Below are 17,386 nucleotides of genomic sequence, written 5' to 3' on the forward strand. Positions count from 1 at the left end.
TACGCTTTGACTTGTAGCATTCAAAGGCTTTTCGCTCGGTTTCCTTTCCGTATTTCATTGCGTGTGTTGTGACAGTCTTCGGTGCAAGGTAACTTCTGATTTTTTTTGGCCAATCTGGAGATTTATTCGAGCCATATGTGTACAGCTCATAGCACGAACTAGCAGTTATGCGAATTGATCGATGCAGCTTCCAAGCATTATTTGACTGACATTTGGATTCTTCGCATATGTTGATGACGGATTCGATTTCTTTATAAACAAATTGCTCATAAAATTGTTTGTCATCTTCAGACAAAAAGTCGATTCCATCATAAGCTGACGAAGATTCGTGGAAAGATAACAATTCTTGTATCTCGTTTCTGGTCACATAGATTTCCACATTTGTATTAGTCAGGGGACCAGTGTTCGGTTTTGGCGTTCTGAGAATTCTTCCATCCAGGTGCTTCTTAATTGCTGAGTCTGGCGAAGCTAAAAAATTAATTTCTATAAGATAAATAATGTTCATATCCATATTCATACCTTCTAAAATACGATCAAAAGCGTCTTTAAGTAACTGTTCCTTTTTGGAAGAATTCTTTTCTAGAACAACTTTATGTTTGCGCACACAACAAAGTTTGGACACCGGTTTCGCACCCCACAAACTAGTTTTTTCTGCTTTACTGATCCCCCAGGCCTGTCGTGAATCCGTACAAGTAATAAATTCCACAAATCCGAATCTAAAAAATCATATCAAGGAGGTTAAATTTATACATCAAATAACTGCAATATAATTTTTACTTACTGACAAAGATGAAGTAAACAAGCAACAATGTGTTTGCACCTGGCGGTTCCTGCTTTACAGGAACACGATAATGCCCATTGCCGGTAGTCCGATCCTATCCTTAGTTTTATCTCGTGAGGTGATTGTCCGGGATGTGAACTTTGAAGTACATACGCTTGAAGTTCGATGCTGGATCCTTCTTGCTTCGTATATCCGATACATACTATGTGTCCAGATGTAAACACATTTTGTCCTTCGCGAAGGGGTCGTATTGAATCCCCAACGTAATCCATTACATCTCCGAGGGTAATGGAAATTCGTTTTACTTCTGGTTCTGCCACATCTGAAAATTCACCCAACATAACCTCTGTAGTACACAAATAATCCCAAAATATTCCATAAAAATATATTTCACTTTTTGAATATCACAGCAAACGATAAAATAATCTTTTTCTTACCATTGTTATTCATTTCCCAATTCATTTTTCGTGATTTTTAAGGAAATTTTTTGATGTAATAGTGCTTCTGTAGAATCCCGAACTGTATTTTATTTTGTTTACACTTTTTTTGTGGTTCACAAAAATATCACTAGTTGGCGCACGAGTAGTTACAGTTTGTTTTAAAATGGCCTATTGTAGCAACGCAATTTTTTAACTTTCCGATGAAATAAAAAAAAACCTCATAACTCATGTTCATGTTCACCTATGTTCATGCTGTGATTCGTGACTAGGTGCAATCTGCATTTTCATCTACACGGCATATCAAAAATCCGTTTTCTTAAACCGTCCAACTTTCCGCAATACGTACTTCTAAACGATTGCTTTCTGCCCCGATACGCCAATTCGACTCACATCGCCATTACTGAACAATTACTATCCAGCTTCACTCAAACGATTCTCCCCCGCAACATAACAGTCTACCACAACGACTAAAAATATTTGCTCAGGTTTTTAATTTCGAACGACGAAATCAAATCAAATAAAGCCGCTGGTTGTCATTCTGTCTGGGAAATGAATGAAAAAAACGAAAACCTTGCATGCAGCATTCATTCTAAGGGTCGATTTCATCACCCTCTCTTAGCTTTTAAACCAGGTTTACCAGTACGTTTAAACCTGGCTTAAGCGCTAAGCGAGGGTGAAGAAATCGGTCCTAAATCGTTTTATACTCCGCACCGTACTGGGCTTAACTAATGTACAGAGCACGACTTTCACAGAAAAAAAAGTTCTTTGATTGCATCAACGTGTCGGTTCTACCACTAAGAACGATAGAAATGTTACGCAAAACCAACTGAGGCTGTCATCGCTCATTAATTCCATATCAACTTTTGAATAGGGCTAATAAGATTTGTAAACAAACTTTTGTTTTGCTGATTTCTCTTAATTTGTTATAAACTGAACACAGAAAACATTTGAAATTGATTTTACCAAGGGTAAAGATGTTGATTCATGTGTACTTTTCACGAAATTCAACTCGGCAGCGGAATAGTGAGCGAAACTAGTTTGTTTACAAAAATCTCATTAGCCCTTTTGAAGAATTAACATTGAATTATAGTTGTAGACGTATGCGCAAACTGTCCTGTGCGGTACAAGACGGCAACGTTGCAAGTCGCATAACAGTTTTACTGAGAGCTGTCGTGCTCAGGGTTACCACATATACAGATTATTCTGTATTTTACAGATTTTTCTAGATAATTTACGACCAAGAATCTGTATATACAGATTACAGATTTTTGGCTAAAATACAGATTTTGCAGATTTTCAGTGTAGATATGTAGTACCCAGTCTATCAGAATTTCGAATAACGTTTAAAACACTCAGACCTTAAGAAATCACTTAGCCGTGGAACAAAAGTGCCAAATTTTGATATAATTTTTTCTACAAACAAAGATTAATTAATTTTTCATTGTCAAAATATAATTTTTTTGGGAAGCTTCTAGTTAATTTTTGAATACAGATTTTCGATACAGATTTTTTCCCCGCGATGCAGATTTACAGATTTTTTCACGAAAAATTACAGATTTTAATGTGGCAACCCTGGTCGTGCTTGATTCGGTCATCAAACTGTCGAAGCGAAAAGAAGACGACAGCCTCTGAAATACTGTCGCAAGGCTGTACTGTTGGAACCCCTGGTTGTAACTGATGACGATTGCAGTATTACGTAACTAACAAACTAGTGTTTCACCTATAGGTCATTGGCCAATTGGGTCATTAAGTTATATATAATTTTCCATTCCATTCGATAAATTTTAGGTCCAATATACATAATATAACATTATTTCACAAAAAAAATTCGTTGTGATACGTAAAAAACGATTTTTTTGTTTTTTTTTTTCAAATAAATCTTATGTAAACATAGACAATGGTGTTTATGTCCAATAAAAATAACCCTTCGGGAAAACCGAGAAAACATGCCCTAATTTTTTCTGACAGGGCATCATTTGTCGTGAAATTCGATATGTCAAATCCTTCTTATAGTGTCAAATCCAGACTGTCAACATATTTCTTTATTTTAAATTTTAATATTATTTTCACGTTTCCTGAGTTGGAAAAAAACATTGTTGCAATCACGAAAATCAGCTTTATCGATGTAAGTAATAAAAAACGACTTAATTACCGAGAAATTTTACCGCAAAACTACTTACCGATTCAGAGAACACAAGAAGTAATTGATAAAAAAATGAGTTCACTTATGGCGATTTCGCTTGAACCTGAAACTGAGTCAGGTTCTAACCCCAACCGCTGTCAGTTCATACATTTTGACAGCAGTTGGGGTTAGGAACTGACTCAGTTTCGCCTCAAACAAAAACCACATTAGTAGATCTTTCATATACACCGAGCAAAATTTGCATTGAATTTCCATAAAAACGTCTTATGACTTTCAGACATAAGGATTTTAAATGGGTTTTATAAATCTGTCTTATGATTTGGAGGGGAAATTTTAGAAATCCATCTCTTATTATTTTCATAAGACAGTCTTATGAAATTTATGAAAATGTCCGAATGAACGCCGTAGGTGCCCATTTATGAAAATTGCTGACATTTATAAGTAGAAAACATAGTAGAAATAACGATTTCCATAGAACAGTCTTATGAAATTCATTACAATGTTCGAATGAATGCCATAAGTTTTTTATTTATGAATATTATTGTGCATTTATATAAAAAAGAACATGGCTGACATTTCTCGAGCATTTTTAGTAGACAAAAAATCAACAGTAAAAATCAACCTTGAGAGGATATTAGGTTTTACACCAACCGACATAACCACACAAAATGAGCCGGATGAACTTCGTTTAACAATTCTCGGTGGTTTGTTTACATGGGAGTTACGTGAGTTTGAATGTAACAGATGGGCACCCGTTGCACTCCAACTCACGCAACTGACAAAGTAAACAAATCACTGAGACTTGTCAAACATGAACGTCATTCCTCATGAGTTCATTCGTGTGGTCATCTTGTAGAACTCAAATCGGGACAAATTAACCGCCAAGTATAGATCCCTTCAGAAGATTGAAGAGAAAACACTCATTAAATATTAAAATTTGTACATAATGAGCAACGCTTCGTCAATATTTCTTGGGAAACTGGGCTTAGACAACTGGGAAACTGGACTTGACAACTGAATGATAATGATTGTTACTTCTCAAATGATTTTGATAATTATAAAATACGCGTCAGACACTAATTATATGCACAACTTATTTCATTTCAAATAATCGGATATCTTCTGTAAAAATCATAACCATGTAAACAGATTTAATGCTTACAGTAATTTATTCAATAACATAAAAATAATTTAAAATTTTGTTGCAATTTGACTGAAAAGCTCACTTCTTTTGTTTCAAACAGCGGTAATCAAAAAGTGCTGAACCTATAAACTCCTGGTTGGCCGTCTAGGCCACTACTGAATTCATAAGAAACAATTATGAAGTTTTCACAAAAGTGACGTTTATGAAAAACAAAATACAATTTTATAGAATCAATAACAGATCTCATATGGGTTTCATGAGAAAAACTTATGAAATTCTTAAAGGCATATATTGGAGCGAAGTCATAAGACTGTTTTATGAAATACATTATTTGTACGTGTATGGAGTGCATGAATAAAGATAAATGAATTCATAAGCCTGCCTATGACATTCTAAAGCGTTCAATGACATCGTCAGAAGGTTGGTTCATATGCCGAGACTTATGAAATTCTCAGATGCTTTTTGCTCAGTGTACATTTTCGCACAGTAGGAAATAGCACAATTTAAGTAAGTAACTGTAACTCTTTTATACATTTATACTTCCAAAACATGATTCCCAATATATTTCATATGCTTCATATTGAGAATACGAATAATCTCCAAGTTTAAAATGTAATCAACATGACCACCTCCTGTCACATTTAATGCATGACGTCACTGTGCAGTGACCAATAAGGACTTTGCGCGTGTCTTTATATTTAAAGCAGCGTGTTTGGGTAAACCGTGCAGCCAAATCTAAAGCGGACCCTACACGAGACAGAATATTGTCAATAAAAATATTGACAACACTGCTTCAATCCGTCAATCCCATTTGAATCCTACAGAATCAATATTTTCATAGTGTCCTTACACGATTAATATATTGATCAATAATGGTTTATTGTCAATATTTCTGCTCGTGTAGGGTCCGCTTAAGACAAGACGAGACAACTGGCTTCTTATTTTTGGTTTTATTGCTTTTTTGTGCCCTGCTGAATAATTGATGACAGTCTAATGGCGATTTCGCTTGAACCTGAAACTGAGTCAGGTTCTAACCCCAACCGCTGTCAGTTCATACATTTTGACAGCAGTTGGGGTTAGGAACTGACTCAGTTTCACCTCAAACGAAAACCACATAAGACAACACAAGACAACCCTCTAAGAACGGTTGGTTTCAAAATCGTCCAATGAAGGACGTTCGTTGAACCAATTTGGACAACGTCCAAATAACCGTTCAACAGATGTCCATCGTTGGACCCGTGTTGAACGATTTTGCAACAATTTTTTGGACGTCTTAGTGGGAACTAGTAAGTAGTAGAGCACTCTAGTTAGAGTGTGGCCAAGAGGACATGACGTATCCAAACGAACATGAAATTTGACGTAGTTCTATTGTGTATACATCAAATTCCATAGACTTTTCTACGGCCCATGTACGTACACGCCACATGACACAAATACTACATCACAAGCACGTGGAAAATAATAAACAAAGACGGCAAAAGTAAATGGGATTGTTTTCAACCAGGAAGCTTCATTAGTGTTCGTGAGACCGGTCGCAAAGAACTCAATGTTCGTTTGGATACGTCATGGCCTCTTGGCCACACTCTAACTATACATAATAGAAATACGTCAGATTTCTGCTCGTTTGGATACGTCAAACGCGTCTTGGCCGCACTCTAACTAGAGTGCTCTACTAGTAAGTACACCCAGTAAACTGAAAGGCGGCTAGGCGGGCTAAACTAGATGCTAGCGATCGGTAGGCTATTGAAACTTTGTTCTAGGCTATCCGCCGTAACTTGCCGTTTACTGTAAAAGTAGTGTGGGCAGACACGGGCATCAATTATTCAGCAGGGCACAAAAAAGCAAGAAAACCAAAAATAAGAAGCCCGTTGTCTCGTCATGTATTAGATCAGAGGCAAGAGGATTGGCAACATTGGACCAATCATTGGTCTTTTTTAAATTTTGGCATCCTTTTATTTTTAGTTAAATTAGGTAATTGTTCCGAATCGCGGCTTTTTCGAAAAGAGGGTTAATTTATTTTGGAAATGGTTCTAAAAGGCCTATTTTATAACAAGCAATGAAAAAAAATCGGGGGGAAAGCTTTAAAGTACTTTAAACTGGAAAAATAAGTTGTTCCCACTTACCTTTCTAACAATGGCATTGCTCATGAGAAAGCAACGTTAAGGGGGAAGGTAGCGTGATGCGGCTTTGCCGCATAGTCGAGTCCAAGGATTCGAAGCGGCGCAAAGCCGCTTAGAAACCGACGAACGAGGTGGTTTTGATCTTGCTCTCGAAGGGTGCCATCAAACCTGTAATCCACTCGTTTGCCCGGTATACTCAAACCTAGGGGCTATCCCTAGTTTAAGTCCGACTGAGCGGTAGCGAAGTCGAACAGCATGACAAAAAGCGATGTGGCGTAGCCGCATTAGGCATTAACAATGTTTTATTTAGTGACAATAGGATAGTATTTATTTACAAAAATAAAATGCTGTCAGTGCCGAATGTGGCTACGCCACATCGCTTCATTCAAGTGCCTTAAACTAGGGATAGTCCCTATGTTTGAGTATACCGGGCAAACGAGTGGATTACAGGTTTAATTGCACCCTTCGATAGCAAGATCAAAAAACTTCCTCCGTCGGTTTCTCAGCGGCTTTGCGCCGCTTCGAATCCTTGGACTCGACTATGCGGCAAAGCCGCATCACACTTCCTTCACCCTTAACGTCACTTTCTTATGAGGAATGCCATTGTTAGAAAGGTAAGTGGGAACAACTTATTTTTCCAGTTTTAACAACTTTAAAGCTTTCCCCCCGAATTTTTTCTCATTGCTTGTTATAAAATAGGCCATTTAGAACCATTTCCAAAAGAAATTAACCCTCTTTTCGAAAAAACCGCGATTCGGAACAATTACCTTAAATTTCAAATGACTTCACCCGAACGCTTCAGTTAGAAGTTAACTTTGTGCATTTAAAATTAAGTGTTTAGTTTTATTTTGTAAAAATCAGTACGATAGATAACATCGTATAAAGAATTTAAGCTTTTTCCGGTTCTCAACTGATCCGCAACTAAGAACGAAATGCATTGATTTTTGCCGCTTGCCGTCTGATTGGGGTGTAACAAAAACAGTCGAATTTGCAGCGTAAGATAAATTTGAATAAGTACATAATAAGTGGAATGCATACACAAATTTGTCAAAATTTTAGCTGCACTTTAACTATGAGAAATACCTTCATATTTCCACTGTCGGTGGAAGATTATTAAAACTACCCAGAGCTGTTTCGGTGTTTGAAATAGTGCCAAATTTGAATATCAGTGAACATATATTTTTTAATAATTGTCATTAAGCGAAATATTCCTGGTTTTAAATAATGTTAATATTACATCATTGAATTTTCTCATTATTATAATCACATAATAACGATACTCCCCACGCATTCGAGCATTGTTATTCTTCGTGTCCGATAGGTAGACGTTTTGAGTGTTCAATAGGTAGATTTGCTTCAGTCTTTGCGCAACTGTTCTTTATAAACTGTGTATTAGATGACACTTGACTGTATGCGGTTAGCGATCGTGGCAGTGCAGTCAATTTATTTTTCATATTTAGATATGTTGCTATAAAATACAATGCCCGTTTTATTAACAAACATTTTGCCAAAATTTATCCGATGCTAATTAATTCAACATTCTGTCATAATACAACATGTGTCTGGCAAATCTAGGCAACAAAATTATTTCAGAGTGGGTAAAATAAGCGCCAAATATTTCATAACCGAAAAAATGAAAGCACCTGTTTTATCATTTTCTTGGAGTAGGTTGACTGTTTCACTCGAGGGTCTGCCCCAATGGGAAGAAGAGCGTGTCAGGATAAGAATAAGAAGAGTGGCAGTTTTGACAAACGCAAAACAGATTCAAGATAATTTGCATAAGGTGTATGCATGTGTGTACAATAATATTATTGGTGGCAAACGCCTTGAGAACCTCATAAAGGCTGAAGGCACTAGTTTCTATATTCAAAACATTGTTTTAATAAATTTCGATTTTAATAACCTCTTTTTTATGGGAAGTAAAGCAGTATTTACGCAATGTAGATGTTGCCAATTGTAAAAACAAAACTCACTTTACGTACGCCTATACCTTATCTGGTATCATCTTGGGTTTTCACATCATTTGCAGTTTGACAAGACCAAAATTTGACAAGACCATAATTTGATGTTGGAACGGTCTATCCCTGAGAATCATAGGAAGGGCAATCCCTCGGTTTTCCTAGCGGGATTAAGGTTGGACAGAGGAAGGGTAAAATTCGCAAACGAAAAAAGCAGTTTTTTCCACACCGTATGTCAGATCTTTATAAAAATCAATCAGCAGTACTGTAACAACATACTACATACGCTGATTGATTTTTATGAAGATATGACATACGGTGTGGAAAAAAAACTGCTTTTTTCGTTTGCGAATTCTCTGTCCAACCTTAAATACGTTAGAATACGGAAGTGTTGCGACCGCAAGAATCAATTCGATTCACCCTTCCGCAGTCTTGCTATGTGAACGACTCTTTACAGATCAGTCTGCAGATATACTATTTTTTTAACAGATTAACATAAAAACCTAGGATCACTGAATATTGACTCGACGTCCCTATATTTTGTTTTCTTTTTATAAATAGGTCTGTAACATTCTCCTTCAAATTGAATTCGAAGAGATTTTGTTTGATATGAATGCTATTGACAGGTCGGAAGGAAACAAATATATGAACGGTAAAGAAATTATTGATATATTGAGTCTTTATTCAAATAATCAACACTATTTACTGAATTGAAATTTCACGATACGAATTCAAATTATTTTATTAGGCAACTTACACTTATAATGATGGCAACACCTCGAAATGAGCCATGTGGTAACGAAAACAGTATCCCATTAGTCAAATTCGAAGACGTCAAATTGGCTCCACGCTGGCTTTAGAAATCGCTTATGTGGTTTTCGTTTGAGGCGAAACTGAGTCAGTTCCTAACCCCAACTGCTGTCAAAATGTATGAACTGACAGCGGTTGGGGTTAGATAGAACCTGACTCAGTTTCAGGTTCAAGCGAAATCGCCATTACGACGAGAACATTTCAAAAGGGCCGATAAACAAAACGTAAACAATTCCGGTTAATACTTACTTCAAATGGACACTAACAAAGCTTTATACATACCTTAAATAAGCCGATTCTGAAGCCTGGCTGTTGGGGAAATAACGGATTATCGAAAAGGCACATAAGCAAAATAACTTGTTTTGCTTATGTTCCCTTTCACTTCCCCTCAAAAATTAACGGCTCATAAACACCAAACAACAAAACGGAAAAATTTGTTTATGGGCCCTTTTCTTATTGAAAAAGACTATACTTGAAAAGGGAACAAAAACATCGCAACACCAAGAAAGGGATCAAAATAAACGTCACATAATCATTTGCTGTAAACAAATGGGCTCACCCGCACGCACTATAAGCTAACGTCTCGCCGAAAAGGGATTATGGGAGAGGGCACAAAACCAGTTCGATGTTTCAAAAGGGACCAAAACATTTATCTACAAAAAACGTTCAAAATACAATTTTTTTAATAAATCTGTTATATTATTCGGAAAAAATGGTTAATTTAACACGGCATTGAGTTGTTTGGTCCTTAAATCAAGCTCCTGTTCATAAATGGGAATATAAAGTACGAGGTAATATTTCAGACGCCATTTTCTCAACATGAGCATATTGTATATAATGCCTTATGAAATGTTGACGTCGATTAGTAGTTGTTTAGTCTTGTCTTAATGTCAATGGGGCCCATAATTTGTGTGGCCGAGTGATGTTGTTTCAAGTTGATTCAACACAAACGAGGTATGTCACGATTCAAGGCATTATTCACACAAAGATTCCCAATTATAGGGATGATTCATGTAGAACCTTTACCAGGTCAGTTATATACCGTGTGGCATTTTCCTTACGGGAGAACAATAATTGTTTTTCGTGCCACAGGCACGCCTCTTTACAGGGGAAATTTCGACGACGCTATAAAGAAGGCAATTTGTGAGGCTACTATATATTTGCAAAGTGGAATTGTACAATGTACTTTAATGTGTATGTTAACGGTAACTTGACAGACTACTAATTATAGGATGGAGTTATAATTGAAAATATGCATGATGTCCCGTACGTTAAAAGCCGTTATTTTACACCGGAAACCGTTTCTTGTATGAGCAGACTTGCGTTGGCTGTGAAAGAAACTATAAGAAACGCAATTCCGTGTGGTATCCAGGTAATTTGTATTTTATACGCATTCAATATTGCATTATTTTACGGATAATTCAGCACAAATTCTTTAGATTTTGGCCTGCGGTAATATGGAAGCTTTAGCAGTGTCGAAAGCCTGTAATTTGAACTTTATTCGCGCCGAAGGATTTGTGTTTTCTCACGTTGCAGATGAAGGGTTTACCGATGCTACTGCTGGACATATCCTTAGATATAGGAAAATTATAGATGCTGAACCCATAGGAGTGATCACAGACATCAAGAAAAAGCATAGGTAATATTTGAAGATTTTTTTCAATAGGTCCAATCTGCAAATGGGAGCCCTCTTTTTTCGCTTACTCTTTCGATTATTACTGCAAAACCACAAAAATTTTCGAACATTTCTAGAGAAAATTTAGAATAGGACGTAAGTAACAATGAGAGTTTCTCTTTGGGGTCTTTCTCTTCCGTTCATTACTTGGCCATATCAACATTTACCACTCTACTCTTTGCATAATATTCTAGTAAAAATCGTCGGCTTTCGATGTGTATTGGAAAATTAGTGCAATGTGTTGTAATGCCGTTGTAATTAACGAAAGAGAAAGTAAACAAAGAGAGGCTCTCAATGTTACGTCCTGTTGAAAATTTTCTCTAGATCAGTATGTTTCGGAAGACCAAGGTTTTTACTAGCTTATTAAGCAAACAGTTGAAGGGAAATCAGAAAGGTGACCGGGTATTTCGCCGAAGAGAAAGTAAACAAAGAGAGGCTTTCTTTTGTAGATTGGACCTATTGAAAAAAAGTCCTCATTTTCTCTATGCTAAATGCGTACATATTTATGATGTTTCTTTTGTTAGTTCCCATGCCATAACCAGTGATGTTTCTGTGTTGGATACTGCGAGAGCAGCTGAGTTTTTTTGTTCCGACGGGATTGTACTGACGGGCGAAGCAACTGGGTGTGAAACAAACGTCGAGGAGGTACAATCTTTGAAAAAGGTTAATTTACCGTTGATTATCGGTTCTGGAGTGACACTTGAGAACGTCGACAACTACTGGAATACGGCCCACGCAGCCGTCATCGGATCGTATTTTAAACATGACGGAAACTGGAAAAATGATTTGTGTGAAGCTAGAGTGCGTTTAATGATGAAAAAAATTGATGTCTTTCGGAATCAATTACAATAGAGAATCAAGTATCGATTAACCGTTTACTAAAACTATTCTCTTCACTTCAACAAAAGATGACCCTTGGGTTTGAGCTTATTATCGATTATAGCTTGTTTTTCAAATTGCTGCTTTTTCTGTAACCTGTTGTAACGCTCCAATGCAAAGTCCATTTCTTTAGACAAAGTAACAATTTTAGTGGCCAATTCCCTTTGTTGTAATATCCTTTTCTTTTGATTCGCCTGTAAATAAACACATGTTTCACCCAGGATAAATGTAAATCGACATATCTGTAAACTTTTACCCCTAAAGGCACAATCTTTCCATCTATGTAACTGTAATCGGGTAGATCTGTTAATGGTCCTGATTTATTGAAATTTCTTAGAAAAAGGTCCTGACGTTTGATTTGATCGTCTCTCAAACAAATGGAAACACTCAATCTACGTAAAATGTAACCAGCTGAAATCAACCTCTAATGAAAAGGTTATATAAATTAATATATAATTATGTTTACCTGGTTGATACAAGCGTTTTGAAACATTTACAGTAAGCAATTGCATACCTCCCGATAACATCTTTAATATTTAAAAAAAACCTTAACAATAGGCTATCGTACGATTAATAATAAACAATAAACAATAGTTGCGTTATTGTGACTTGGGTGAAACCTAATGGCGATTTCGCTTGAACCTGAAACTGAGTCAGGTTCTAACCCCAACTGCTGTCAGTTCATACATTTTGACAGCAGTTGGGGTTGGGAACTGACTCAGTTTCGCCTCAAACGAAAACCACATAAGAGTGACAATCGGCCTTTTATTTTTCCTTCGACATTCTTCTATTTGCACAATTCTCGACAAACCAGAGATGCCAGGTACTTTTTTCAAATGTCTGCAATAATAATTTTAAAAGTCTGGGAAGAACAAAAAATGTGAGGCAAGATAGTGTAACCAAAAGCCTTTATATTCAAAAATCTGCAAATATCTGCAACCAAACTAAAAAATCTGCAAATATCTGCAACCAAACGGAAAAATCTGCAAATATCTGCGTCATCGAAAAAATCTGCAGCTTAAATTAAAAGTCTGCGAATTTGCAGACTTGTCTGCAAATCTGGCATCTCTGCGACAAACATATGATTACGGCCTAAAAGCCAGCTGTCAAAATCCACTTTGAATGGAAATTCCCAGGTAAAGGCTAGTTTACAGTTCGGGAAATGGATCGCGGGATTTCGCACGGGATTTGCGTCGGGATTTGATCAGGGAAAATTTCCCGCCGAGATCTCTCCAAACTGTCAAACCAAACACTCTGCTGCTTCTTAAAAATACAAACAGTATCAAACTTGCAGCGAATTGTAAACTTTATAAAAATACTATTTTCCCCGTCGGAAACAATTTGTGTTGAATTGTTCCCGGGCGGATTTCTGTGTGGAGAGTTTTAAAATCCCGTGATGTTTCCCGCGGTTGGGTTTACACTTCAGGAAAACTGTCATTTTTGTGTAGACTTATTTCCCGTCACGGGATTTGAAATCCCGAGCTCCATTTAAAATACACAGGGACCCAAATCCCGTGACACGTTTTCCGAACTGTAAACTAGCCTTAACTGGCATCCCTATCATACATACAGAGTTTGACAATTGAGTTCTACAAGACGACGACACGAATGAACTCATGATGAATGAAATTCATGTTTGACAATTTTCGGTGGTTTGTTTACTTTATCAGTTGCGTGAGTGCGAGTGCAACGGGTGCTCATCTGTTACATTCGAACTCACATAACTCCCATGTAAACAAACCACCGAGAACTGCCAAAGGAAGTTCATCCGTCTCAATTTATGGGGTTATGTCGGTTGGTGTAAAACCTAATTGAGTTCTACAAGATGACGACACGAATGAACTCATGATGAATGAAGTTCATGTTTGACAATTCTCGGTGGTTTGTTTACTTTGTCAGGTACATGAGTGCGAGTACATCGGGTGCTCATCTGTTACATTCGAACTCATGTAACTTCCATGTAAACAAACCGCCGAGAATTGTCAAACGAAGTTCATCCGGCTCATTTTGTGGGGTTATGTCGATTGGTGTGATGCCTAATTATGTTTTACACCAACCGACATAACCCCACAAAACGAGCCGAATGAACTTCTTTTGACAATTCTCGGTGGTTTGTTTACATAGAAGTTACGTGAGTTCGAATGTAACAGATGAGCAACCGTTGCGCTCGCACTCAAGTATCTGACAAAGTAAACAAACCACCGAGAATTGTCAAACATGAACTTCATTCATTATGAGTTCATTCGTGTCATCTTGTAGAACTCAATAGGCAACATCGTTTTTCCACCGATCGAAGGGGGTCAGTTTGACAACGTCAAAATCGCTTAAAGCGTCATCAACAAACAATTGAGTTCTACAAGATGACGACACGAATGAACTCATGGTGAATAAAGTTCATGTTTGACAATTCTCGGTGGTTTGTTTACCTTGTCAGTTGCGTGAGTGCGAGTGCAACGGGTGCTCATCTATTACATTCGAACTCACGTAACTTTCATGTAAACAAACCACCGAGAATTGTCAAACGATGTTCATCCGGCTCATTTTGTACGGTTACGTCGGTTGGTGTAAAACCTAATAGTAGCAGTAAACAAAAGAAAACAATGAACACTTTAACTGATTTGATGTAAACTAAAGTGCTCCTCGTTCGTATTTGTTACAAGCAAAGTTCTTATGTTGGCTACGTAAATATGACGTCACGTCACACTCTTGGAAATTCCAGACAAACCGTTACTAGTCGAACACAGTTCACAACAGTTTATGAAAGAGAAAACTTTTCTCTTTCATTTACTACCAACATCTGTGATTGGCGTGTAACGGTTTGTCCGGAATTTCCATTCAGTGGATTTTGACAGTTGGTTTTTAGGCCGTAATCATATGTTTGTCGAGAATTAGGCTGTGCACGCCCAAGACGATAGAGGTGCGCACATTTTTTTTGTGTGAGAGTGTGGTTGTCATTTTTCTTTGATGAAGCCGAAAAACAAGTGGATATGAAGAAGAAAAGCACAAACATCTGACGTAGTGGGCCCTTCTGTTGCCATAAGTTTTGTTTCGGTTCGGTCATAGTTAATTTAATCTGTTTTTTTAGGTAAAAAATGTCCATAAGTGTTCTAATCGATAGATCCGAAGTGAAGCTCGGCCTTTTCTCACTTTTAATCGTGCGCCAAAGAATCAGGATGCTCGTTCGGATGTTGATGTTTACTTCAAGGGCCCCGGCCGCCATGCTTAATTTTGCAAGTATAATACATTAATACACACAAAAGTATCAAATGTTCCCACTTTTCTCTTCATCTTGGTGCACGCCGACGAAGTCGACTTAAGGCTCAAGTTACTTTGTTTGAGTATGTGTAAGAATTGAACGCTTGGTAGTATGCGTAGGAAAAATTGTGTACAGCTTTGCCGTCGATTTATCCTTATAAAGCATTCCTTAATCTCTGATAGAAGAAAATCAGCCAATTTATTAGATTATCGGGATTCAAATTGTGCAAAATAGTTGGAGGAAAAACAATTGACAGGGCGGGACGGTGCTTTTGAAAAAGTGGCTGTGGTTTTTTCACTACGCAGTTGTGTTGCGTGCCCCGCAGAGGGGGAACAACTTGACAGCTCCTATACAAATCGTTGAAACCACTTTATTTGGGTCTGTGGGTCTAAAATGGCGGATCAATTTTTATTCAAGAACAATTTCTAAAAAAAGCGTAAACTTGTTCACAGTGAAAATTTTCTTGTTCAATTTTTTTTTACTTTCGATAATTCATTTTTGAAGACTTTTTGGGCGTTTGGTGTTGTTTTGTTATAAAAATGCATCTTTGTTCCGATGCATAATTTTTAAATGATTCATGATTTTTTGGAATCATCAGCATACAAACAAGCGGCGCTTATACTAGTTAGTGAGCACCTTTATTTAGTCTTAAGATATTAGGTAGTAATATTTGTATTGGAATGTAAAAAACACACACAATGATACTGGACTGTTTTGCTCCCTCTCCGATAAAAAATGAACTGTCATCACTTCTGAATTTCGTGGAAACCTTTGCACCGTACATGTCACAGCACCTACCAGTTAGATCCTCTACCTTCAGAAATAAACAGTCGAAGTCAATCCTGCCTTTGTTAAATGCGAAGTGAAAAATGATAATCACTAAGCTAAATGCATTTAAAGATTAACGACAAACATTCGAGAATTGTCATATGCGAAAGATATTTCAAGGGCAATGGGAGAGGAAAAAGTTCACACTAGAAATCAAATCAAATCATGCATTTTATATTATACATTCGGCACAATTTGTAATCCTTTACTAGTTTGTATTTATCTTAACTTATTACGCTGTTTTGAAATGATCATCTTGATTATCTCTTCCGAATGTAAATAAAGAAAACAAGTTCGTAAAAGACGTCACGAAATTATTTTCTCGCATAGAAATTTACAGTATCGCAATTAGTGGACGGCGTTCTATGGTGGCGACATCATTCGAAACACGGTGGTTTCAAGCAACTTAGGCTAAACGTCAAGTTGCGGGAGGGTTGGTGCCCCGGCACAGTGTGGTGGTGTGACGAAAAATCGTCTCCTTTTTTTCAAAAGCACCATTCCGCCCGGTCAATTGTTTTTCCACCAACTATTTTGCATGATTTCAATCGTGATAATCTAATAAATCGACTGATATTCTTCTTTTAGAGTTTAATATATGCTTTATATGGATAAACTGGTGACAAAGTTGAACGAATTTTTTTCCAACGCATACTATCAAGCGTTCAATTCGTGTAGACGCTCTCCGAAAGTTCTTTGAACCTTAAAAATGGCTTTTACTGTGAGCCGTGTTTACAAACATTGCTTCACAGTTTAATGGCAGTGTTGGTAAACACGGCTCACAGTAAAAGTCATTATTTATGTCGACTTCGTATGCGTGCACAGCCTAATAGACTTATCCAGCTGCGTTGGTATTGTGCCGTTTTGACGTTTGAATTGGGAGGAAAACAAATCGATTGCACGGCGAATTGCGAGGAAAACAAACCGCTTCTGGGCTTGAGGGGAGGGCGGTAGTATAAAAATGTAAGATATCAGTGTGAGTATTTTAAACGTCAGATATCTCAATTTCACCCTGCCGCAATATTCCGGAAAGTGTTGCTATTTTCATTAATGAAAATCGTCTTGTTAATTCAATTTATGTCGGCAACATTTTGTATCATGAATCCACTATATTGATGCAGGGGACCGGTTTTTCATGTCATGGGTGTTCAGTAAGGTTTTATGAAACCATTTTCCGAATAATTTTAGATTATTGTGTGGTTTATGTCTTATTTTTTGTTAAAGTTAATCAACCACGTATAGCGGTAAATGCGTAAAAATACTTGTTCACTTTGCCGCACAATTTTTGTTTAATTTAGTTAGTTTTACTTTTTTTAACGATCATAATTTTATTTGCCAAAAGTAATGACAATCTT

At 37.0% G+C, this 17,386-nt stretch overlaps 2 protein-coding genes across 3 annotated transcripts; one reads left to right on the plus strand and one right to left on the minus strand.

Moving 5' to 3' along the window:
- The first annotated feature begins 10,257 nt into the window (after window positions 1-10,257).
- On the plus strand, window positions 10,258-11,942 carry LOC131691402 (uncharacterized protein F13E9.13, mitochondrial). 2 transcript variants are annotated; one of them, XM_058977762.1, is made up of 5 exons: window positions 10,258-10,425; window positions 10,489-10,571; window positions 10,628-10,768; window positions 10,836-11,035; window positions 11,596-11,942. In XM_058977762.1, exons 1-5 carry the CDS (start codon window positions 10,353-10,355, stop codon window positions 11,921-11,923), a joined length of 825 nt encoding a protein of 274 aa, XP_058833745.1. In that variant the 5' UTR covers window positions 10,258-10,352; the 3' UTR covers window positions 11,924-11,942. The 2 variants fall into 2 exon arrangements, with proteins under 2 accessions (XP_058833745.1, XP_058833747.1); XM_058977764.1 differs by having other exon boundaries at window positions 10,258-10,350; window positions 10,505-10,571.
- On the minus strand, window positions 11,933-12,628 carry LOC131691403 (large ribosomal subunit protein mL52). The gene is made up of 3 exons (XM_058977765.1): window positions 12,417-12,628; window positions 12,207-12,361; window positions 11,933-12,144 (listed from the first exon to the last, which is right to left on the minus strand). The coding sequence occupies exons 1-3, from the start codon at window positions 12,475-12,477 to the stop codon at window positions 11,965-11,967; spliced, it is 396 nt and encodes a 131-aa protein (XP_058833748.1). The 5' UTR covers window positions 12,478-12,628; the 3' UTR covers window positions 11,933-11,964.
- Window positions 12,629-17,386: the final 4,758 nt, after the last annotated feature.

The sequence above is a fragment of the Topomyia yanbarensis genome, chromosome 3, assembly GCF_030247195.1.
Source record: "Topomyia yanbarensis strain Yona2022 chromosome 3, ASM3024719v1, whole genome shotgun sequence".
NCBI classification, from domain to species: domain Eukaryota; kingdom Metazoa; phylum Arthropoda; class Insecta; order Diptera; family Culicidae; genus Topomyia; species Topomyia yanbarensis.